The sequence below is a fragment of the Cherax quadricarinatus genome, chromosome 6 (assembly GCF_038502225.1).
Source record: "Cherax quadricarinatus isolate ZL_2023a chromosome 6, ASM3850222v1, whole genome shotgun sequence".
Lineage (NCBI taxonomy): Eukaryota > Metazoa > Arthropoda > Malacostraca > Decapoda > Parastacidae > Cherax > Cherax quadricarinatus.
The window spans coordinates 10,559,235-10,584,234 of NC_091297.1; the positions used below are offsets into that span (position 1 = coordinate 10,559,235).

A 25,000-nucleotide genomic window follows, 5' to 3' on the forward strand; every position below is an offset into this window, starting at 1 on the left:
GATGTAACGTCCTGGGTGGTAACCTCCCTGGATGGTAACCTCCTGGGTGGTATCCTCCTGGATAGTAACCTTCTGGGTGGTAATCTCCCTGGATGGTAACCTTCTGGGTGGTAATCTTCCTGGATGGTAACCTTCTGGGTGGTAACCTCCCTGGATGGTAACCTTCTGGGTGGTAATCTTCCTGGATGATAACCTCCTGGGTGGTAACCTCCTGAATGGTAACTTCCCTGGATGCAACCTCCTGGGTTATAACCTCCCTGGATGGTAACCTCCTGGGTGGTAACCTCCCTGGATGGTAACCTCCTGGGTGGTAACCTCCTGGATGGTAACCTCCCTGGGTGTAACCTGGATGATAACCTTCCTGGATAGTAACCTCCTGGGTGGTAACCTCCCTGGATGGTAACCTCCTGGGTGGTAACCTCCTGGATGATAACCTTCCTGGATAGTAACCTCCTGGGTGGTAACCTCCTGGATGATAGCCTCCTGGGTGGTAACCTCCTGGATGATAGCCTTCCTGGACGTAACCTCCTGGGTGGTAACCTTCCTGGATGATAGCCTCCTGGGTGGTAACCTCCCTGGATAACCTCCTGGGTGGTAACCTCCCTGGATGGTAACCTTCCTGGGTGTAACCTCCAGGATGATAACCTTCCTGGATGGTAACCTCCTGGGTGGTAACCTCCCTGGATAACCTCCTGGGTGGTAATCTTCCTGGATGTAACCTCCCTGGATGGTAACCTCCTGGGTGGTAACCTCCCTGGATGGTAACCTTCTGGCCGGTAATCTTCCTGGATGGTAACCTAGTGGGTGGTAACCTCCCTGGATGGTAAACTGGATCGTACCCTCCCTGGATGGTAACCTGGATCGTACCCTCCCTGGATGGTAACCTGGATCGTACCCTCCCTGGATGTACTCTCCCTGGATGGTACTCTCCTTCACGTGTTTCGTCAATACCATTGGGTAAAACCATCACGACTTGGTAATGGTCAAATAATGACCGAAACGTCGCGTAGCTTATTTCTAACTTATGGGTTAGTTGGTATTTGTTGCAGCCACGGTATTGTGGGTTAGTTGAGAAGTGTTGCAGTCACGGTACTGTGGGTTAGTTGGGAAGTGTTGCAGCCACGGTATTGTGGGTTAGTTGGGAAGTGTTGCAGCCACGGTATTGTGGGTTAGTTGAGAAGTGTTGCAGTCACAGTATTGTGGGTTAGTTGGGAAGTGTTGCAGCCACGGTATTGTGGGTTAGTTGGGAAGTGTTGCAGCCACGGTATTGTGGGTTAGTTGGGAAGTGTTGCAGCCACGGTATTGTGGGTTAGTTGGGAAGTGTTGCAGTCACAGTATTGTGGGTTAGTTGGGAAGTGTTGCAGCCACGGTATTGTGGGTTAGTTGGGAAGTGTTGCAGCCACGGTATTGTGGGTTAGTTGGGAAGTGTTGCAGTCACAGTATTGTGGGTTAGTTGAGAAGTGTTGCAGCCACAGCATTGTGGGTTAGTTGGGAAGTGTTGCAGCCACAGTATTGTGGGTTAGTTGGGAAGTGTTGCAGTCACAGTATTGTGGGTTAGTTGGGAAGTGTTGCAGTCACGGTATTGTGGGTTAGTTGGGAACTGTTGCAGTCACAGTATTGTGGGTTAGTTGGGAACTGTTGCAGTCACAGTATTGTGGGTTAGTTAATCTTGCAACAGCATTGTGGGTTTTGGGAAGTGTTGCAGCCACAGCAATGTGGGTTAGTGCATAGCCACGGTATTGTGGGTTTTGGGAAGTGCTGCAGTCATCAGTATTTTTTTTGAGAAGTGTACCTCAGCATGTAGTTGGGAGTGTGCAGTCACAATTGTAAATTAATTGGGAAGTGTTGCAGTCACGGTATTGTGGGTTAGTTGGGAAGTGTTGCAACCACGGTATTGTGACTGTATTCTCTAGCTCATCCACACCTTACATAAACTTTCTGACGTTTGCAATGTGACGTGTCTGAATCATGTCTTGTATCTTTGACGTGTCTGGGACATGTCTGTGACTAGCCTGCGACTTTCTGATAAGAGTGTGGTGTGAGGAACAGTTTCGTACGGACGTGTCTGTGACGCATCTGCTACGCGTCTCTCTGAATGAGTGTAGTTCAGTATTTGTAACAATGGTGACGGCTACTCACCAGCACTAGAATCATGGTGTTCCTAAGTTGCATGATGGAGAACGATCTCTACTGCGCCATGGTGTTGGCTCCGCTGGCAGAGATGAGGGCGACACCGGTGGTGATAGTGGTGGTGAGAGTGGAGGTGGTGGTGGTGCTGTGTGGCTGCCGTCCCACCTCGTCGCTGCCTCCAGATCACTGCAGGTCGGTGGGGCGACCTGCACACGAGACAACACAAATTAGCAAAACTAATAACGTTGGTCTTCACGGCTTTTACAAATTCACTTAATCACAACTAATATTATATTTCCGACACATTATCCAGCTAAACACGACTATATAACTTTTAAACCTCTTTAATATCAACGTTTATTGCAGTCTAACTGTAAATTTCGATTATAATATTTTATTAGATATACACCAGAATACTTCAATGTTTTTCTTTGCTATCTTCAAACATTATTCTGATTTAATAGGCATTTGGAGAAACTCTTCCAGTTTCCATTAGTTTGTTATAGCGAGGCTTTGTTTCTATCTACGTAATTAATTGTTGGTTGGGAGTGTCTGTCTTGTGGTGTAGCCAGACAAGAGTCTTAGGTTCCTGTCGTGTCTTGTTTAGCCAGACATGAGTCTTATGTCCTGTCGTGTTTTGTTGTTTAAGCAGACATGAGTCTTACGTCCTGTCGTGTCTTGTTTAGCCAGACATGAGTCTTACGTCCTGTCGTGTTTTGTTGTTTAAGCAGACATGAGTCTTACGTCCTGTCGTGTCTTGTTTAGCCAGACATGAGTCTTACGTCCTGTCGTGTCTTGTTTAGCCAGACATGAGTCTTACGTCCTGTCGTGTTTTGTTGTTTAAGCAGACATGAGTCTTACGTCCTGTCGTGTCTTGTTTAGCCAGACATGAGTCTTACGTCCTGTCGTGTTTTGTTGTTTAAGCAGACATGAGTCTTACGTCCTGTCGTGTCTTGTTTAGCCAGACATGAGTCTTACGTCCTGTCGTGTTTTGTTGTTTAAGCAGACATGAGTCTTACGTCCTGTCGTGTCTTGTTTAGCCAGACATGAGTCTTACGTCCTGTCGTGCTTTGTTGTTTAAGCAGACATGAGTCTTACGTCCTGTCGTGTCTTGTTTAGCCAGACATGAGTCTTACGTCCTGTCGTGTTTTGTTGTTTAAGCAGACATGAGTCTTACGTCCTGTCGTGTCTTGTTTAGCCAGACATGAGTCTTAAGCCTTGTTTTGTTGTTTGGTCAAGCACGGGTCTTAAATCTTCTAGTACGAAAATGACTTCAAAAGACTGAATAACTTCGTCAACGTTGCCTGATCAACGAGTAATAATGCCCTGCCCTGCAGGTATCTGCAGGGCAGGACACCTGTATATAGGCACCTGCAAGACAGATCATCTTTATCACAGAACGGGTGGGACTCGAACCCACGGCAGGGTAGTGCTAAAGCTCACAGGCTAGTGTGTTAACCACTGGACTAACTGGCTCTAATTGGATTCATCCACCTATGTACATTTCCACACGCCATAAACAGGTTAGCATGGACCACCACTGTGTCCACAAATGCAGTTTTTTTTTTCACAGACGAATCCGACATCAGCGTGGCTGTGGCGAGCTCTAGCTCAAGACCCTCCCAAGCCGCGTTATTATTGTAATTTCGTGAGTCAGGGCAACTTCACAGGCACCTGCAGGGAAGGGTAGTCTTATACTGGAACCTGTACTCAAGACACGAGAGTACAGCGATATTAGATCACACACACACACACACACACACAGGATGTTCCAGAAAGTGGACACAGAAACAAGGGGTCACAATTGGAAGTTGAAGACTCAGATGAGTCAAAGGGATGTTAGGAAGTTTTTCTTCAGTCATAGAGTAGTCAGGAAGTGGAATAGCCTAGCAAGTGAGGTAGTGGAGGCAGGAACCATACATAGCTTTAAGACGAGGTATGATGAAGCTCATGGAGCAGGGAGAGAGAGGACCTAGTAGCACTCGGTGAAGAGGCGGGGCCAGGAGCTGAGTCTCGACCCATGCAACCACAATTAGGTTAGTACACACAGGCCAAGTGTCCAATCGACGAGTGCCTATGGCAAAATTCCAACTAACACTCTGTCTATCTCAACCACAAACAAGAAGACTATCCAGGCGGAAATTCACTCCCTTCTCTCCTTATCCCCTTCCCTCCCCTAGGTCTCCCGCTCCCCACCAATCCCATCCCTCTCCCAACTCCCTTGTCTCTTCCCTCCCCTCCTGCTCCCCAAACTTAACAAACACAAGAGTACCACAATAGATCCCCCCTCCCCACCCCTGCGCTCCCTCCTTCCTTTGCATCATTGACAAGCACATCAATGATACAATGACCATTAGCTAAAATTAGACCGGGGTGAAAAAAACTATGACAGCGACTAGGCTCCACCATGTACTGACCTGGTGGTGAGGCGTGGTAGTGATAGTGGTAGTTGGTGATAGTGGTAGTGGTGGTAGCGATAGTGGAAGTGGCGGTAGCGACAGTGGTAGTGGTGGTAGCGATAGTGGAAGTGGTGGTAGCGATAGTGGTAGTGGTGGTAGCGATAGTGGAAGTGGTGGTAGCGATAGTGGTAGTGGTGGTAGCGATAGTGGTACTGATGGTAGCGATAGTGGTAGTGGTGGTAGCGATAGTGGAAGTGGTGGTAGCGATAGCGGTAATGGTGGTAGCGATAGTGGAAGTGGTGGTAGCGATAGTGGAAGTGGTGGTAGCGATAGTGGTAGTGGAGGTAGCGATAGTGGTAGTGGTGGTAGCCATAGTGGTAGTGGTGGTAGCCGATAGTGGTAGTGGTGGTAGCGATAGTGGTAGTGGTGGTAGCCATAGTGGTAGTGGTGGTAGCGATAGTGGTAGTGGAGGTAGCGATAATGGTGACGGTTATTGTGGTAGTGATGACATTATAACGAGAACCTCGTAATTAGACAAAAGTACAATAATAAATACAGATTAGCTAATAAGGGATTCAGGGAAGAGCTTAGCAAAAATACTTAGCTAACGACTGAAAGCAGTTAGCTAATTCATAATTAGCTACAACCTGTGATGCAGCTGCAGCTGCAGCTGATCCTGTCTACAGAAGGAATGAACAGGAGAAATGTGAATTCGTCTCAGTGTACAAACTAAGAGATCACGTTAATCCCCATGTCAGGGATTAAAGTGAACCTGTGACATGTCGTTAAGACGACATGTCACCAGTTTTTACCAGGCCAAGTATATGGGAGTCTCTCACTACCTTCTTGTCTCTCCGTCTTTACCATTGAGATGAATTAGAGAGGATGAGAGTAATAATGGTGAGAAATGTGTGGAGAGTGGAGGATGGCAGGTGTTGTGGAGAGTGGAGGATGGCAGGTGTTGTGGAGAGTGGAGGATGGCAGGAGTTGTGGAGAGTGGAGGATGGCAGGTGTTGTGGAGAGTGGAGGATGGCAGGTGTTGTGGAGAGTGGAGGATGGCAGGTGTTGTGGAGAGTGGAGGATGGCAGGTGTTGTGGAGAGTGGAGGATGGCAGGTGTTGTGGAGAGTGGAGGATGGCAGGTGTTGTGGAGAGTGGAGGATGGCAGGTGTTGTGGAGAGTGGAGGATGGCAGGAGTTGTGGAGAGTGGAGGATGGCAGGTGTTGTGGAGAGTGGAGGATGGCAGGTGTTGTGGAGAGTGGAGGATGGCAGGTGTTGTGGAGAGTGGAGGATGGCAGGTGTTGTGGAGAGTGGAGGATGGCAGGTGTTGTGGAGAGTGGAGGATGGCAGGTGTTGTGGAGAGTGAAAGATAGCAGGTGTTGTGGAGAGTGAAGGATGGCAGGTGTTGTATAACTATCACAGCTGTTGAAACTGTCAGAGGTGCTTCATGAGACACCACCAGAGGGACACAGGTGCTTCATGAGACACCACCAGAGGGACACAGGTGCTTCATGAGACACCACCAGAGGGACACAGGTGCTTCATGAGACACCACCAGAGGGACACAGGTGCTTCATGAGACACCACCAGAGGGACACAGGTGCTTCATGAGACACCACCAGAGGGACACAGGTGCTTCATGAGACACCACCAGAGGGACACAGGTGCTTCATGAGACACCACCAGAGGGACACAGGTGCTTCATGAGACACCACCAGAGGGACACAGGTGCTTCATGAGACACCACCAGAGGGACACAGGTGCTTCATGAGACACCACCAGAGGGACACAGGTGCTTCATGAGACACCACCAGAGGGACACAGGTGCTTCATGAGACACCACCAGAGGGACACAGGTGCTTCATGAGACACCACCAGAGGGACACAGGTGCTTCATGAGACACCACCAGAGGGACACAGGTGCTTCATGAGACACCACCAGAGGGACACAGGTGCTTCATGAGACACCACCAGAGCGACACAGGTGATTCATCAGACACCACCAGAGGGACACAGGTGCTTCATGAGACACCACCAGAGGGACACAGGTGCTTCATGAGACACCACCAGAGGGACACAGGTGCTTCATGAGACACCACCAGAGGGACACAGGTGCTTCATGAGACACCACCAGAGGGACACAGGTGCTTCATGAGACACCACCAGAGGGACACAGGTGCTTCATGAGACACCACCAGAGGGACACAGGTGCTTCATGAGACACCACCAGAGGGACACAGGTGCTTCATGAGACACCACCAGAGGGACACAGGTGCTTCATGAGACACCACCAGAGGGACACAGGTGCTTCATGAGACACCACCAGAGGGACACAGGTGCTTCATGAGACACCACCAGAGGGACACAGGTGCTTCATGAGACACCACAAGAGGGACACAGGTGCTTCATGAGACACCACCAGAGGGACACAGGTGCTTCATGAGACACCACCAGAGGGACACAGGTGCTTCATGAGACACCACCAGAGGGACACAGGTGCTTCATGAGACACCACCAGAGGGACACAGGTGCTTCATGAGACACCACCAGAGGGACACAGGTACTTCATGAGACACCACCAGAGGGACACAGGTGCTTCATGAGACACCACCAGAGGGACACAGGTGCTTCATGAGACACCACCAGAGGGACACAGGTGCTTCATGAGACACCACAAGAGGGACACAGGTGCTTCATGAGACACCACCAGAGGGACACAGGTACTTCAGGAGACACCACCAGAGGGACACAGGTGCTTCATGAGACACCACCAGAGGGACACAGGTGCTTCAGGAGACACCACCAGAGGGACACAGGTGCTTCATGAGACACCACCAGAGGGACACAGGTGCTTCATGAGACACCACCAGAGGGACACAGGTGCTTCATGAGACACCACAAGAGGGACACAGGTGCTTCATGAGACACCACCAGAGGGACACAGGTGCTTCATGAGACACCACAAGAGGGACACAGGTGCTTCATGAGACACCACCAGAGGGACACAGGTACTTCAGGAGACACCACCAGAGGGACACAGGTGCTTCATGAGACACCACCAGAGGGACACAGGTGCTTCAGGAGACACCACCAGAGGGACACAGGTGCTTCATGAGACACCACCAGAGGGACACAGGTGCTTCATGAGACACCACCAGAGGGACACAGGTGCTTCATGAGACACCACAAGAGGGACACAGGTGCTTCATGAGACACCACCAGAGGGACACAGGTGCTTCATGAGACACCACCAGAGGGACACAGGTGCTTCATGAGACACCACCAGAGGGACACAGGTGCTTCATGAGACACCACCAGAGGGACACAGGTGCTTCATGAGACACCACCAGAGGGACACACGGAGTCGCTGTCATCGGTGACACTAAACAAAAATTCATCACTAATGTTTACACTCCTAAGGCTTGCTACCAGCACTATTTACACTCTGAAGGCTTGCTACCAGCATTATTTACACTCCTAAGGCTTGCTACCAGCACTATTTACACTCCTAAGGCTTGCTACCAGCACTATTTACACTCTGAAGGCTTGCTACCAGCATTATTTACACTCCTAAGGCTTGCTACCAGCATTATTTACACTCCTAAGGCTTGCTACCAGCACTATTTACACTCTGAAGGCTTGCTACTAGCATTATTTACACTCCTAAGGCTTGCTACCAGCATTATTTACACTCCTAAGGCTTGCTACCAGCATTATTTACACTCTGAAGGCTTGCTACCAGCACTATTTACACTCCTAAGGCTTGCTACCAGCATTATTTACACTCTGAAGGCTTGCTACCAGCACTATTTACACTCCTAAGGCTTGCTACCAGCATTATTTACACTCCTAAGGCTTGCTACCAGCATTATTTACACTCCTAAGGCTTGCTACCAGCACTATTTACACTCCTAAGGCTTGCTACCAGCACTATTTACACTCTGAAGGCTTGCTACCAGCATTATTTACACTCCTAAGGCTTGCTACCAGCATTATTTACACTCCTAAGGCTTGCTACCAGCACTATTTACACTCTGAAGGCTTGCTACCAGCATTATTTACACTCCTAAGGCTTGCTACCAGCATTATTTACACTCCTAAGGCTTGCTACCAGCATTATTTACACTCTGAAGGCTTGCTACCAGCACTATTTACACTCCTAAGGCTTGCTACCAGCATTATTTACACTCTGAAGGCTTGCTACCAGCACTATTTACACTCCTAAGGCTTGCTACCAGCATTATTTACACTCCTAAGGCTTGCTACCACCATTATTTACACTCCTAAGGCTTGCTACCAGCACTATTTACACTCCTAAGGCTTGCTACCAGCATTATTTACACTCCTAAGGCTTGCTACCAGCATTATTTACACTCCTAAGGCTTGCTACCAGCATTATTTACACTGAAGGTTTGCTACCAGCATTATTTACACTCTGAAGGTTTGCTACCAGCATTATTTACACTCTTAAGGCTTGCTACCAGCACTATTTACACTCTGAAGGTTTGCTACCAGCATTATTTACACTCCTAAGGCTTGCTACCAGCATTATTTACACTCCTAAGGCTTGCTACCAGCATTATTTACACTCCTAAGGCTTGCTACCAGCACTATTTACACTCCTAAGGCTTGCTACCAGCATTATTTACACTCCTAAGGCTTGCTACCAGCATTACACTCCTAAGGCTTGCTACCAGCACTATTTACACTCCTAAGGCTTGCTACCAGCACTATTTACACTCTGAAGGCTTGCTACCAGCATTATTTACACTCCTAAGGCTTGCTACCAGCACTATTTACACTCTGAAGGTTTGCTACCAGCATTATTTACACTCCTAAGGCTTGCTACCAGCACTATTTACACTCTGAAGGTTTGCTACCAGCATTATTTACACTCCTAAGGCTTGCTACCAGCATTATTTACACTCCTAAGGCTTGCTACCAGCATTATTTACACTCCTAAGGCTTGCTACCAGCACTATTTACACTCCTAAGGCTTGCTACCAGCATTATTTACACTCCTAAGGCTTGCTACCAGCATTATTTACACTCCTAAGGCTTGCTACCAGCACTATTTACACTCCTAAGGCTTGCTACCAGCACTATTTACACTCTGAAGGCTTGCTACCAGCATTATTTACACTCCTAAGGCTTGCTACCAGCATTATTTACACTCCTAAGGCTTGCTACCAGCACTATTTACACTCCTAAGGCTTGCTACCAGCATTATTTACACTCTGAAGGCTTGCTACTAGCATTATTTACACGCCTAAGGCTTGCTACCAGCATTATTTACACTCCTAAGGCTTGCTACCAGCATTATTTACACTCCTAAGGCTTGCTACCAGCATTATTTACACTCCTAAGGCTTGCTACCAGCACTATTTACACTCCTAAGGCTTGCTACCAGCACTATTTACACTCTGAAGGCTTGCTACCAGCATTATTTACACTCCTAAGGCTTGCTACCAGCACTATTTACACTCTGAAGGTTTGCTACCAGCATTATTTACACTCCTAAGGCTTGCTACCAGCACTATTTACACTCCTAAGGCTTGCTACCAGCACTATTTACACTCTGAAGGCTTGCTAAAAGCACTATTTACACTCCTAAGGCTTGCTACCAGCATTATTTACACTCCTAAGGCTTGCTACCAGCACTATTTACACTCCTAAGGCTTGCTACCACTATTGCTTACACTCTGAAGGCTTGCTACCACTATTGTTTACACTCTGAAGGCTTGCTACCACTATTGTTTACACTGAAGGCTTGCTACCACTATTGTTTACACTGAAGGCTTGCTACCACTATTGTTTACACTCTGAAGGCTTGCTACTACTGTTGTCTGCACTCTGAAAGCTTGCTATCATTATTGTCTGAAGGCTTGGTACCACTTCTGTCTGCACTCTGAAGGCTTGCTGCCACTATTGTTTACACTCTGAAGGCTTGCTACCACTATTGCTTACACTCTGAAGGGTTGCTACCACTATTGTTTACACTCTAAAGGCTTGCTACCACTATTGTTTACACTCTGAAGACTTGCTACCACTATTGTTTACACTCTGAAGGCTTGCTACCACTATTGTTTACACTCTGAAGGCTTGCTACCACTATTGTTTACACTCTGAAGGGTTGCTACCACTATTGCTTACACTCTGAAGGCTTGCTACCACTATTGTTTACACTCTAAAGGGTTGCTACCAGTATTGCTTACACTCTGAAGGCTTACTACCACCTCTGATTGCACTCTAAAATAAAAAAAAACAGGTGTGAGGATGCTGCAGTTTGGTGAAGGGTCAACCGAACTGCACTTCCGGCAATACAGGTATTGACCGAATGGTGGTGAATGTGTTTTTTTTTTTTTTAGTCACCCCACCTTTTTATTTTTCGTGCTTCACAACGTTAGCTTTTCTACGTATTTCTCATTTTCATCTTACGTGGCAGGTCTCTCGTAAGATACTGTGGGTAGATTACGCAAGTTAGGAATGGAGCCCAGGAGCTGGCGCTCAGCCTATGCGAACTGAGGAGACTTAGTGCAACATAAACAATTCATAGACACACACACACACACACACACACACACACACGTCATGAATATCACTTGCATAAAACCTAACATGTATACATCATGAATACTATAAATCACGGTACGACAGAGGGCAATTAAGGCTAAAACTAGCGTTCATTACGGTGCAGACAGCACAGAGCTCCAGGTGCGTCGCGTGGTGATGGTGGTTCCTCCTCCTCCTCCAGTAGTCACGAATGCGTCGCCTGAGTGCTCAGTTGCCCTTCTGTGCGACTCTGCGAAGTTTTACCGTCAAACGCAAAATAAGAGATGTGTCTGTCACACGCCATCCGTACAGAAGTTTAGTGTTTGTACTCTCCAGTGACTTTATAACAGGCGAGTGATTGTACTTTAATAAAGGGCAGCAGGCGAACCATGTCTCTTGTGCAAGTGTAAACACGGCTTTTTTCAGTCCCATTTAACTAGCGAGGTGTTTCTGGATCCTCAGGAAGGATATGGGACTCTGGACAGGATTCAGGAAAGTGCTAAGGAGAGTTGTAAATAATATGAAGATTCATAACTAACATACCCTGAATATTACGCGACGTTTCACACTATATAGGGCCCTATTTGGGGCGAAATGTCTCGCTTTGCTACATTTATAAAAAAAAGCCAAGTATACCCCTTCATATCTACACATTTGTATAAAAAATGAAAAGGGTAAAAATCAACCTTCAGCCATCGCGGAGTCTCCGTCGGCGTACATCCTGAGGAGGTCTTGTGCGAGGAATCCAGTGGATCTGGCGAGCTGCCTGCTCACTGGACGCCGTCAGGCAGGTGCCGGAGGCGGGGTAGAGGGAGGGAGAGAAACGCCACTCGTGTATGAAAGACTTAGCGAGGCACAGAATGCTTCATTTGGCCGCTAGTGACACAGATCTGGGAGACTTCGGGAGGAGAAAGACTGCTTCATACGAAGAGAGAGAGAGAGAGAGAGAGAGAGAGAGAGAGAGAGAGAGAGAGAGAGAGAGAGAGAGAGAGAGAGAGAGAGAGAGAGAGAGAGAGAACGGTGTTGAAATGAATTGAAATTTGATCGTAACTTGGTATGTGTGATTAAGTGCGTGTGTGTTTTCGTGTATAAGATTGAGAATGAGTGTGTGTGTGAATGACTGTAAATCTGTGTGCGTGAATGAGGATGTGTATGAATGTGTGTACGTGTGCGTTTGTCCTATCACGTGTAGAGAGCTGACAGTGTCCCTGAGGACACTTGTGTCTTGAAGGTGTTGGGTTTCAGCCCTGGTGTTAGTAGAGCTCTGGTGTTAGCAGGATGGTTATGGTGTTACTAGTGTGGAGCTGCAAACAACAGAGTTGAGAGTAGTGAAACAAGCACTGTGCTGACGGCGAGAGCGAGAACTAGACGCTGAGGGGATCTAGTTCTTGCTATGATGGAATGAAAGTGCATAAGGTACACTGTGTGGAAAAAAGTGGAAGTGGAGGTGGTGGAACTGGTGGTGGTGGTGATGGTGATGAAGGGTGAGGAGCTGAGTGAGACGCCGAGTCAACACCATGTGTGTGTGACCTGCCGCCACTGTCTTATACACGACCTCCACCTACGCTCAGCGCAGCCACGCATATCCCGCCCGCGCGCCTCACTTTTGTGAATGGAAGCGAACACAGCTGCCAGAGGAACCCCTCACCCCTCCCCTCGGGTATGAATGAGAGCAGGTGAACCCCTCACCCCTCCCCTCGCGTATGAATGAAGGCAGCTACTAGGGATACCCCTCACAGCTTGAAAATATACAGAGAACCTTCACACCTCGTATATACTCAATCAAGAATCTAAATTACAGGGAGAGTCTGAAGTTATAAGTATAAAGGAACCACGGTTCTTCAACACCCTCCCTTCATGCATAGGGAGGATTACCAACAAACCCCTGGCTGCCTTCAAGAGGGAACTCGACAAAATCTTCAAGTCAGCTCCTGATCAGCCGGGCTGTGGTGCATGCGTTAGGCTGTGGACGGCGGGAACTAACAGCCTACTCCATCAAGCTGTTGGTACCAGGGCTGCGGGGTGGGGTGACCTTCGGAAGATACTACAGGTAACCTGGTCAAGTACAGGTAACTCCTGCCCTCTAGTGTGACAGAAGATAAACCTTAATTTCGATTTCAAATTATTTTTTTATGCAGTATACAGATAACGTAGCATACATGTAACAAAATATTGTTAGACACTGCAACATTCCCTAATTGCTCCCTTGATTGCGTAACAATCGGTGGGCGCTACGTCACTCAAAGTTTGGTCTGCAGTTGTAACTGCGTGGTTGAGCCCGCGGGTATACACGACACCACGCAACTTGGTGGGTAAAAGTGACACAGGAACTCCGTGGAACAGTCGAATTGTTGAAGTTAATCTCCTACCGGGACAGGTGGGACTCTCCCTGGCGGAGGTGAGACTCTCCCTGGGAGAAGTCAGACTCTCCCTGGCAGAGGTACACGGACCTCAACCGTCTGTGACTTTCGTTATCTTGTTTCTGAGTTATCGCTCACAGGATAGTCATAACCGAGTGCCCAATACTCTAGCAACTCAGGTGAGGGAAAAATACTGATATTAAATAATGTGAACAACACCGGAGAACGGAATACATCTCCCAGTAACTGTTTACAAACATTATCTCTCAGTCCATAGAAAGATTTGAACCTCTACACACTGCATTAAAGTATGCAGTTTGATGCAGATGTGCAGGTTCGAACCCTTCTGTGGACTGAGAGATAATGTTTAAATATTATAATCTATCACCAAAAAACTTTCACCAGTTTAAAACCTCACTTTTTTCCAGCCCCTGAATATAATTTTTCCTGATACGAAAAGCTCCTGGCGCCCCGGCCTAGAGACCTCGTATCAAAATTATACCATCAGTGTTTGTCAGAGTTAAGACACTTGTGCAACATCTGGTTATATTTATTGTAAACGTTTCGCCATCCAGTGACTTTATCAACACAGATTCTAGGACATAACTAGAATTTGTATTGATAAAGCCACTGGATGGCGAAACGTCTACAATAAAGATAACCAGAAAAAGAGTGAAAAAAATCCAACGTTATCCTCCGTAAAGAAAGTGTACACAATCCTTGGTGATCAGCTCCGTCGCTACGTCTGGTCTCAGTCATTGTATGCTCGTCGGGCCATGGTGGTATAAACATGGGTGTTTTCTGACCTTTTCTCTCTCCCATCAAGTTTCCCCCGCCACGCCAGCTAAGGTTATTTACATAACAGCCACCATGACTGAAGTCTCCACGCACAGGCTTGGGCAAGAGCCTGGATGTGAGAGTAACACTGATTTTCTCTTAACGGACCAAAGACCGACCCTCCACCATTCCCAGCGCTGAAGGATCCAGACGGATTTATCATTATATGTAATTGTATATTATAATATTCAAGCTTGGTGGGTAAAGCCCAGTCTGACGACAACGTACAATAATTATAAAAACTGCCGAAACCTTGTCTGCTGCACCTGCAGTGTGGACAAGAGTGCTGTTGGGTCACCTATTACAGCACTCTTGTTCAAACTACAGCTGCAGCACATAAGTCTTCGGTTTCGGTAACTTTTATAACCATTATACGTTAAGATAAGTAAGATTTGTTTGAAGTTTTTAACCCGCGAGAAGGTTAGCTACACAGGATAACCCAGTAAAGTGCGTCATCGGGGACTGTTTGTCTTATTTCTATTGGGGTCCTTTAATTAACTTGTCCCCCAGGATGCTACCCACAACAGTCGACTAACACCAAGGTACCTATTTACTGTCAGGTGACCAGGGACAGCAGATGTAGGGAAACATGTCCGCTGTTTATATTCGTGCCGGATATCTTGACTCTCTCCAGTAGTGATGAATGGTTTGAAAAACCGCTGTTTATATTCGTGCCGGATATCTTGACTCTCTCCAGTAACTTGTTTTTGAGAGTTGGGCCCCAATAGTGCCAGTCGCCGCACCCTAATACTCTCAGGGGAGTCCAGCCTGTGTGAACAGCACATAGAGACCTCCTGGTGAACTTTCCCACAGGAGCTGACATCACTAGCCAGAAGTTAGAAGGAGTGTAGAGGCCTTGAAGTTCAAGGATAGCAGGACAAGTCTTAATTGGGGAGCCTCTGTTAGAGGCTCAGCATGAAGCTCTGTGTGAGGACTTGTAAAATGGCAGTCCTGCTGGAAACCACTCCTGCTGGAAACCAATCCTGCTGGAAGGCAGTCCTGCTGTAAATCAGTCCTGCTGGAAGGCAGTCCTACTGGAAATCAGTCCAGCTGGAAGGCAGTTCTGCTGGAAATCAGTCTTGCTGGAAGGGAAGTCCTGCTGGAAATCAGTCTTGCTGGAAGGCAGTCCTGCTGGAAATCAGTCTTGCTGGAAGGCAGTCCTGCTGGAAATCAGTCTTGCTGGAAGGCAGTCCTGCTGGAAATCAGTCTTGCTGGAAGGCTGGATTGCTGTATCCCTGTGTAACTGCAAGTGTGAACCATTAGAAGAGACTGATCTTTATTCTGAAAATAATTTTCCAGTTTGCCTAGTGATGTTCATCTTATTTGCTTGTAAACTCAACAGTCCATACTCTTAATAATATTAATCTCCCCGAGTTGCATCTCTGAATAAGAAATTATATGATTATTGTTCCCGAAGTGTAAATAACAGAACAGAGAGTTTGTTTTAATCACTGATTGTCTTATTATCAATTGTATTCCTCAAGTCGTCAGTGTTCTCTACACCTTAAATTGAATGAGTGTAAGGGAGCAGCACGTCTCTGAAGAAGAGCGAGAGAGGGACGGTAAACCTTCTTCATCCTGGTTATCTCACTAAATTTGCTGTCACCATACATCCGTAAGTCAAATAGATGGTGGAAGTCAAATAGATGGTGGAAGGAGGCATCAATTAACATACTCTGGTGGTCACACAAGCGGCCCATGGCAGACTGGCCGGGGATTCGACTGTCTAGATTTAAAAGGAGTGTTGTATGTATTTTAACGATCTTCCACGGAATATATATATCAAACCAAAACAGCAAGTTGAAGGGGATGGCTGCAGCAGGTTGTGGTTGTGGCTTTTATTGCACATGTATTTTTTTTAAAGGAGCGGACTGGTAAGCCAGTGGAAGGCCTCGGTCAGATGACCAAGAGTTCTCGTGGCGGGTCATTATATGACTAAGAATCACGTCAGGAAACACTTGTCCTGTTTCCTGACTAATCTTACCTAACTTGTGGTTTCTTTGGTGGCTTGTTCCAGGATTACCTTTCTCCCAGCCTCGCTGTTCTCCCCAGGGACACGTCAGAGAAGACGTAAGTCAACGCGTCGGAGAAGATGCAAGTCAACACGTCAGAGAAGACGCAAATCAACATGTCAGAGAAGACGCAAATTAACACGTCACAGAAGTCGCAAGTCAACACGTCAGAGAAGATGCAAGTCAACACGTCAGAGAAGACGCAAGTCAACATGTCAGAGAAGACGCAAGTCAACACGTCAGAGAAGACGCAAGTCAACACGTCAGAGAAGACGCAAGTCAACACGTCAGAGAAGACGCAAGTCAACACGTCAGAGAAGACGCAAGTCAACACGTCAGAGAAGACGCAAATCAACACGTCAGAGAAGACGCAAATCAACACGTCAGAGAAGATGCAAGTCAACGCGTCAGAGAAGACGCAAATCAACACGTCAGAGAAGACGCAAGTCAACACGTCAGAGAAGACGCAAGTCAACACGTCAGAGAAGACGCAAATCAACACGTCACTGAAGACGCAAATCAACACGTCAGCTCAACACCTAGTGCTATTAACTCCATCACCCCTAAAAATAAAACCTGCCAATACTACCATTACCACTACTACTACTATCCTCCACCACTATTACTGCCACCCACCATTACCACTACTACTACTATCCTCCACCACTATTACTGCCACCCACCATTACCACTACTACTACTATCCTCCACCACTATTACTGCCACCCACCATCACCACTACTACTACTATCCTCCACCACTATTACTGCCACCCACCATCACCACTACTACTACTACTATCCTCCACCACTATTACTGCCACCCACCATCACCACCACTACTACTATCCTCCACCACTATTACTGACACCCACGATCACCACCACTATCCTCCGCCACAGTTATTGCCACCCACCATCACCACCACTACTACTATCTTCCACCACAATTATTGCCACCCACCATCACCACTACACTACTACTACTATCCTCCACCACTATTACTGCCACCCACCATCACCACCACTACTACTATCCTCCACCACTATTACTGCCACCCACCACTATTACTGCCACCCACCATCACCACAACTACTACTATCCTCCACCACTATTACTGACACCCACGATCACCACTACTATCCTCCGCCACAATTATTGCCACCCACCATCACCACCACTACTACTATCCTCCATCACAATTATTGCCACCCACCATCACCACTACTACTACTATCCTCCACCACTATTACTGCCACCCACCATCACCACCACTACTACTATCCTCCACCACTATTACTGCCACCCACCATCACCACCACTACTACTATCCTCCACCACTATTACTGCCACCCACCATCACCACCACTACTACTATTCTCCACCACTATTACTGCCACCCACCATCACCACCACTACTACTATCCTCCACCACTATTACTGCTACCCACGATCACTGCCACCCACCATCACCACCACTACTACTATCCTCCACCACTATTACTGCCACCCACCATCACCACTACTACTACTATCCTCCACCACTATTACTGCCACCCACCATCACCACAACTACTACTATCCTCCACCACTATTACTGCCACCCACCATCATCACCACTTCTACTATCCTCCACCACAATTATTGCCACCCACCATCACCACTACACTACTACTACTATCCTCCACCACTATTACTGCCACCCACCATTACCACTACTACTACTATCCTCCACCACTATTACTGCCACCCACCATCACCACTACTACTACTATCCTCCACCACTATTACTGCCACCCACCATCACCACTACTACTACTACTATCCTCCACCACTATTACTGCCACCCACCATCACCACCACTACTACTATCCTCCACCACTATTACTGACACCCACGATCACCACCACTATCCTCCGCCACAGTTATTGCCACCCACCATCACCACCACTACTACTATCTTCCACCACAATTATTGCCACCCACCATCACCACTACACTACTACTACTATCCTCCACCACTATTACTGCCACCCACCATCACCACCACTACTACTATCCTCCACCACTATTACTGCCACCCACCACTATTACTGCCACCCACCATCACCACAACTACTACTATCCTCCACCACTATTACTGACACCCACGATCACCACTACTATCCTCCGCCACAATTATTGCCACCCACCATCACCACCACTACTACTATCCTCCATCACAATTATTGCCACCCACCATCACCACTACTACTACTATCCTCCACCACTATTACTGCCACCCACCATCACCACCACTACTACTATCCTCCACCACTATTACTGCCACCCACCATCATCACCACTTCTACTATCCTCCACCACTATTACTGCCACCCACCATCACCACCACTACTACTATTCTCCAGCACTATTACTGCCACCCACCATCACCACCACTACTACTATCCTCCACCACTATTACTGCTACCCACGATCACTGCCACCCACCATCACCACCACTACTACTATCCTCCACCACTATTACTGCCACCCACCATCACCACTACTACTACTATCCTCCACCACTATTACTGCCACCCACCATCACCACAACTACTACTATCCTCCACCACTATTACTGCCACCCACCATCATCACCACTTCTACTATCCTCCACCACAATTATTGCCACCCACCATCACCACTACACTACTACTACTACTATCCTCCACCACTATTACTGCCACCCACCATCACCACCACTACTACTATCCTCCACCACTATTACTGCCACCCACCACTATTACTGCCACCCACCATCACCACAACTACTACTATCCTCCACCACTATTACTGACACCCACGATCACCACTACTATCCTCCGCCACAATTATTGCCACCCACCATCACCACCACTACTACTATCCTCCACCACAATTATTGCCACCCACCATCACCACCACTACTACTATCCTCCACCACTATTACTGCTACCCACCATCACCACCACTACTACTATCCTCCACCACTATTACTGCCACCCACCATCACCACTACTACTATCGTCCACCACTATTACTGCTACCCACCATCACCACCACTACTACTATTCTCCACCACTATTACTGCTACCCACCATCACCACCACTACTACTATCCTCCACCACTATTACTGCTACCCACCATCACCACCACTACTACTATCCTCCACCACTATTACTGCTACCCACCATCACCACCACTACTACTATCCTCCACCACTATTACTGCTACCCACCATCACCACCACTACTACTATCCTCCACCACTATTACTGCCACCCACCATCACCACCACTACTACTATCCTCCACCACTATTACTGCCACCTACCATCACCACCACTACTACTATCCTCCACCACTATTATTGCCACCCACAATCACCACCACTACTACTATCCTCCATCACTATTATTGCCACCCACCATCACCACCACTACAACTATCCTCCACCACTATTACTGCCACCCACCATCACCACCACTACTACTATCCTCCATCTCTATTATTGCCACCCACCATCACCACCACTAATACTATCCTCCATCACTATTACTGCCACCCACAATCACCACCACTACTACTATCCTCCATCACTATTATTGCCATCCACAATCACCACCACTACTACTATCCTCCACCACTATTACTGCCACCCACAATCACCACCACTACTACTATCCTCCACCACTATTACTGCCACCCACAATCACCACCACTGCTACTATCCTCCACCACTATTACTGCCACCCACCATCACCACCACTACTATTATCCTCCACCACTATTACTGCCACCCACAATCACCACCACTACTACTATCCTCCATCACTATTATTGCCACCCACAATCACCACCACTACTACTATCCTCCATCACTATTATTGCCACCCACAATCACCACCACTACTACTATCCTCCACCACTATTACTGCCACCCACAATCACCACCACTACTATTATCCCTCCACCACTACTGCCACCCACAATCACCACCACTGCTACTATCCTCCACCACTATTACTGCCACCCACCATCACCACCACTACTACTATCCTCCATCACTATTATTGCCACCCACAATCACCACCACTACTACTATCCTCCACCACTATTACTGCCACCCACAATCACCACCACTACTACTATCCTCGACCACTATTATTGCCACCCACCATCACCACCACTACTACTATCCTCCACCACTATTACTGCCACCCACCATCACCACCACTACTACTATCCTCCACCACTATTACTGCCACCCACAATCATCACCACTACTACTATCCTCCACCACTATTACTGCCACCCACAATCACCACCACTACTACTATCCTCCATCACTATTACTGCCACCCACCATCACCACCACTACTATTATCTTCACTCTGGTGGGTTTAACGCTTAGTTTTGATAATAATAATAAAATAATAATAATAATAATAATAATAATAATAATAATAATAATAATAATAATAATAATAATAGTAATAACAATAATAATAATAATAATAAAAATAATAATAATAATAATAATAATAATAATAATAATAATAAGATAATCATCGATACCATGCCTAACCCTTCTAGGGTAGGGTAGGTGTCATTCCCATTTGCCCCCTTGGGGCGGGGATGGCAGACCAGAGAGGCCTAGCTTGTGGCTAGGCCTGGGGACAATTGGTCCCAAAGATGAGGAGGTACTTGTGCCTCCTCCCATGGGAGACTTAGGTCTCAGACACTCCCTAAAGAGGGAGCCAAGGCCGGGCCACCACTTGGAAAAGGCCCGGGCCGGGAGAATACCGGCTAATCTTTAATAATAATAATAATAAATGAAATAATAATAATAATAATAATAATAATAATAATAGTAGTAATAATAATAATAATAATAATAATAATAATAATAATAATAATAAAGATCTGTAAGTGTTTCACAAAGTGTTTGAGTCGTCAACTTAACGGCTTTGTGAACCATTAATACACAAACCTTAACTTCCGCCTTCACTATCTTACGTAGGGAGAGAGACAGAGAGAGAGAGAGAGAGAGAGAGAGAGAGAGAGAGAGAGAGAGAGAGAGAGAGAGAGAGAGAGAGAGAGAGAGAGAGAGAGACAGACAGACAGACAGACAGACAGACAGATAGAGAGAGAGAATGAAAAGTTAGTGACACTTCCAACACGTTATATATTCTTGCTGGTGTGGTGGTATTGCTTCTGTTGCTGGTGGTGCTGCTGGTGGTGCTGCTGGTGGTGCTGCTGGTGGTGCTGCTGGTGGTGCTGCTGGTGGTGCTGCTGGTGTTGCTGCTGGTGGTGCTGCTGGTGGTGCTGCTGGTGGTGCTGCTGGTGGTGCTGCTGGTGTTGCTGCTGGTGGTGCTGCTGGTGGTGCTGCTGGTGGTGCTGCTGGTGGTGCTCCTGGTGTTGCTGCCAGTGGTGCTGCTGGTGGTGCTGCTGGTGGTGCTCCTGGTGTTGCTGCTGGTGGTGCTGCTGGTGGTGCTGCTGGTGGTGCTGCTGGTGGTGCTGCTGGTGGTGGTGCTGCTGGTGGTGCTGCTGGTGTTGCTGCTGGTGGTGCTGCTGGTGGTGCTGCTGCAGTTATTGCCTCTGGGGTGCCACCACAAACCTCCAGGTCGACCAGTTAGGTGTCACCCCCAACACCGTTGATCTTCATTTGCCAGAGATCAAGGGGGCAATTTTTTTGGTGTCTGTCCGTGTCCCTCCATAGGTTGAAGCAAGCCGCCTGGCGCGTGGGTGGCTTTGATGCAGCAAGCCAGGGCTTACCTGTTGACCTGCAACCAGTGACCTGTTTTACCCGATACCCGCTAAGTCTCCACTGTCAGCGCCGTCTACGGGGACACCCGGCCAGGTCACCCTTAGGACGCCAGAGAAATGCTTCACTAACAGAACGAAACAGAGGAAGTGATCACCGACCGGAAGATCGAGCCCACAACGAACACAGTGCGAAATGTGGGAGCGGAAACAACGCAGAAATAATAACTGTTGACCTAAGCATCGTGCCAATTAACATATCGGAAAAATACATGTAAATGACGTTACAAACAGGGGAGAATTTATACTCTGTAAACGGTAAAAAAAAGGGTTTTGTGCACTGTTATCCTGTTCTTGTCAACTGTTATTATATTCCTATGTCATGTTTATCACCAGTCCTTGTTTTGAATAACCCCCACACGGGTTTATTGCTTCACAAAGGTGTAAATGATATCTGGCGGCGTAAATTCTCGTGATTAGAGACAGCTAGAGATAGCAAATCGTATGTCAGATACATGGTGGCAGGTCGTACGTCAGATACATGGTGGCAGGTCGTACATCTGATACATAGTAGCAGGTCGTACGTCAGATACATAGTGGCAGGTCGTACGACAGATACATGGTGGCAGATCGTACGACAGATACATAGTGGCAGATCGTACGTCAGATACATGATGGCAGGTCTTACGTGACATATATGGTGACAGGTCGTATGTGATAGACATAGTGACATACACAGCAGACATAGGTAAAAACACCCATCACAGTTTTGTATCATCGTTTGCAGATGATACTAAAATAAGCATGAATCTCACTAGGGTAGAGGACACTGAAAATTTACAGGAAGACAGAAAAAGTGTTTTCCAGTGAGCAGTGGAGAAAAAACATGACGTTTACTGGTGATAAGTTGCAGCTGCTTAGGTGTGGAAAGAATGAAGAACTCAGAGAGGACACTGTATACAAAACTCAAATCAGGATTATGAAAGACCTGGGAGTAATTATGTCGACTGAATTTCTTGTCAAGGAACACAATAAGGCAAATGTTACAACAGCCAGGAAAATTATGGGGTGGATTATGAGAACTTTTAAAACAAGGGAAATAGTGCCAAAAATAACTCCTGTTAAATCACTTGCACTCTCTCGTTTAGGCTATTGTTCAGTGTTAAGGGTCGCGTTCAGGGCAGGAGAGATATCAGAGCTGAAACAAATACAGAGATCATTTACGCCCAGCATAGAACCAGTAAAGCATTTAAATTGCACGGAATGGCTTATAGTTCTAAATATGTATATACTAGAGCGGAGGGGAGAGAGAGAGAGAGAGAGAGAGAGAGAGAGAGAGAGAGAGAGAGAGAGAGAGAGAGAGAGAGAGAGAGAGAGAGAGAGAGAGAGAGATGATAATATATACCAAGAAAGTACTTGAGGGCGTTGTCCTAAATCTACACTGTCATAACAACATACTGGAGTGAGAGATATGAGAGGAAGTGCAACATAAACCCAGTGAAAAGTAGGAGCGCCGTGGGCACAATAAGAGAGCATTGTATCAACATTTGTGTCCCCAGAAGATATCAGAAACACTGCTGGGACAAATGTAGAAATCATCAAGAGGAAACCGGACCAGTATCTTCACCAGGTGCCAGATCAACCAGGCTGTGATTTATTTGTGGGCCAGCGAGCTACCAGCAGCAATAACTACATATACATCGTGCCAAATAAGACGAACTTGCCGAATACATCTGAGAGGCAGCGGCAGCGGCAGCAGGAACCTTGTCCTCTATTTTTACTTCTACCTGAGGTTCCCAGCAGCCCAGTGATGACCTAATCAAGACCCGCATAACACTAACAGGTGTGGATACCCAGAATGATATAAAGCAACTGCAGAAATCACCCAAAAGTTCACAAATTACCAACTAATAGGACTCGTACTAGCAACTCCTACCCCGCTGCCACTGAAGTGATACTCCACAACATTCACCCAACACCCATCGCCTACTATTCACCCGAAGCCACAGCCAATGGACAAGGGTCAGAACAATAAAAGAAGATCCAGTAACCAGCTAAGGACTCCTAACATCAAAGGTGAGAGCAGTAATAACACGAGGAAAACTTGTAGTAGTGCCAGCCAGGACACAACCCTCATCACACACCGGCATCACCACAACACACGACAGACAACAACAAACATGGCCGCCGCTACAGTCCAAGATAACTCCTTCCCAGTATTTGATGTCAAGAAGATCACCGACCCAGAAATAGCTAAACTCCTTATGATTCAGAACCAAACGATCACCAAACTAACTCAAGAAATGCAGGAACTAAAGGCTACCAATGCAGATTACCTCAACATGATTACTGCTCTAGAACATAAACTAGTCACTCTAGAACAACAAAGCAACACCCACACCCGGTCCCTAGACACCATCAACACTCTAAAAGACCAAGTCACCCTACTTACTACCAACATTACAGAGGAAAGATCAAGAGTGGACCAACAACTTGCCAATGTCATAACCAACTTCCAAGACCATAATGACCAACAGCAGCTATCTGACGCTGTTGTAGTTAACAACAAACATCTCCCAGCCACAGTCACCCAAGAGACCTGCATGGAGACCACCCTACAGCTTATCAAGGACCACCTTCGCCTTAATATACGTAGTGACGACTTAAAGGATTGCAAACTGATGGGCTACCAAGCAGGTAAAAAAAACAGTGCTGTTAAAATTCCAAACTAGCCTACAAAGAAACAACCTACTAAAAACATCTATTTCTATGAAAACTGATGTTTACGTCAATGAGTGCCTTACCAAAACGAGACAAAACCTTCTTTATCGGCTAAGAAAATTGCGCTATGCCCAAAAAATCCACCAGTGCTTTGTGAGGGATGGAAAAATAGCAGTTAGGAAACAACGTTGCCTGGCAATGTTTTC

The 25,000-nt window shown here is 47.0% G+C and overlaps 1 protein-coding gene across 1 annotated transcript in view; it reads right to left on the minus strand.

Moving 5' to 3' along the window:
• LOC128691847 (nucleolar protein 58) overlaps nucleotides 1–25,000 on the minus strand; it is a 656,314-nt gene that overhangs the window by 47,906 nt on the left and 583,408 nt on the right. The window contains exon 3 of the mRNA XM_053780771.2: nucleotides 2,140–2,336. Within this exon, the coding sequence (XP_053636746.1) occupies nucleotides 2,140–2,172 (33 nt within the window). The 5' untranslated portion in view covers nucleotides 2,173–2,336. The remainder of the gene's footprint in view (nucleotides 1–2,139; nucleotides 2,337–25,000) is intronic.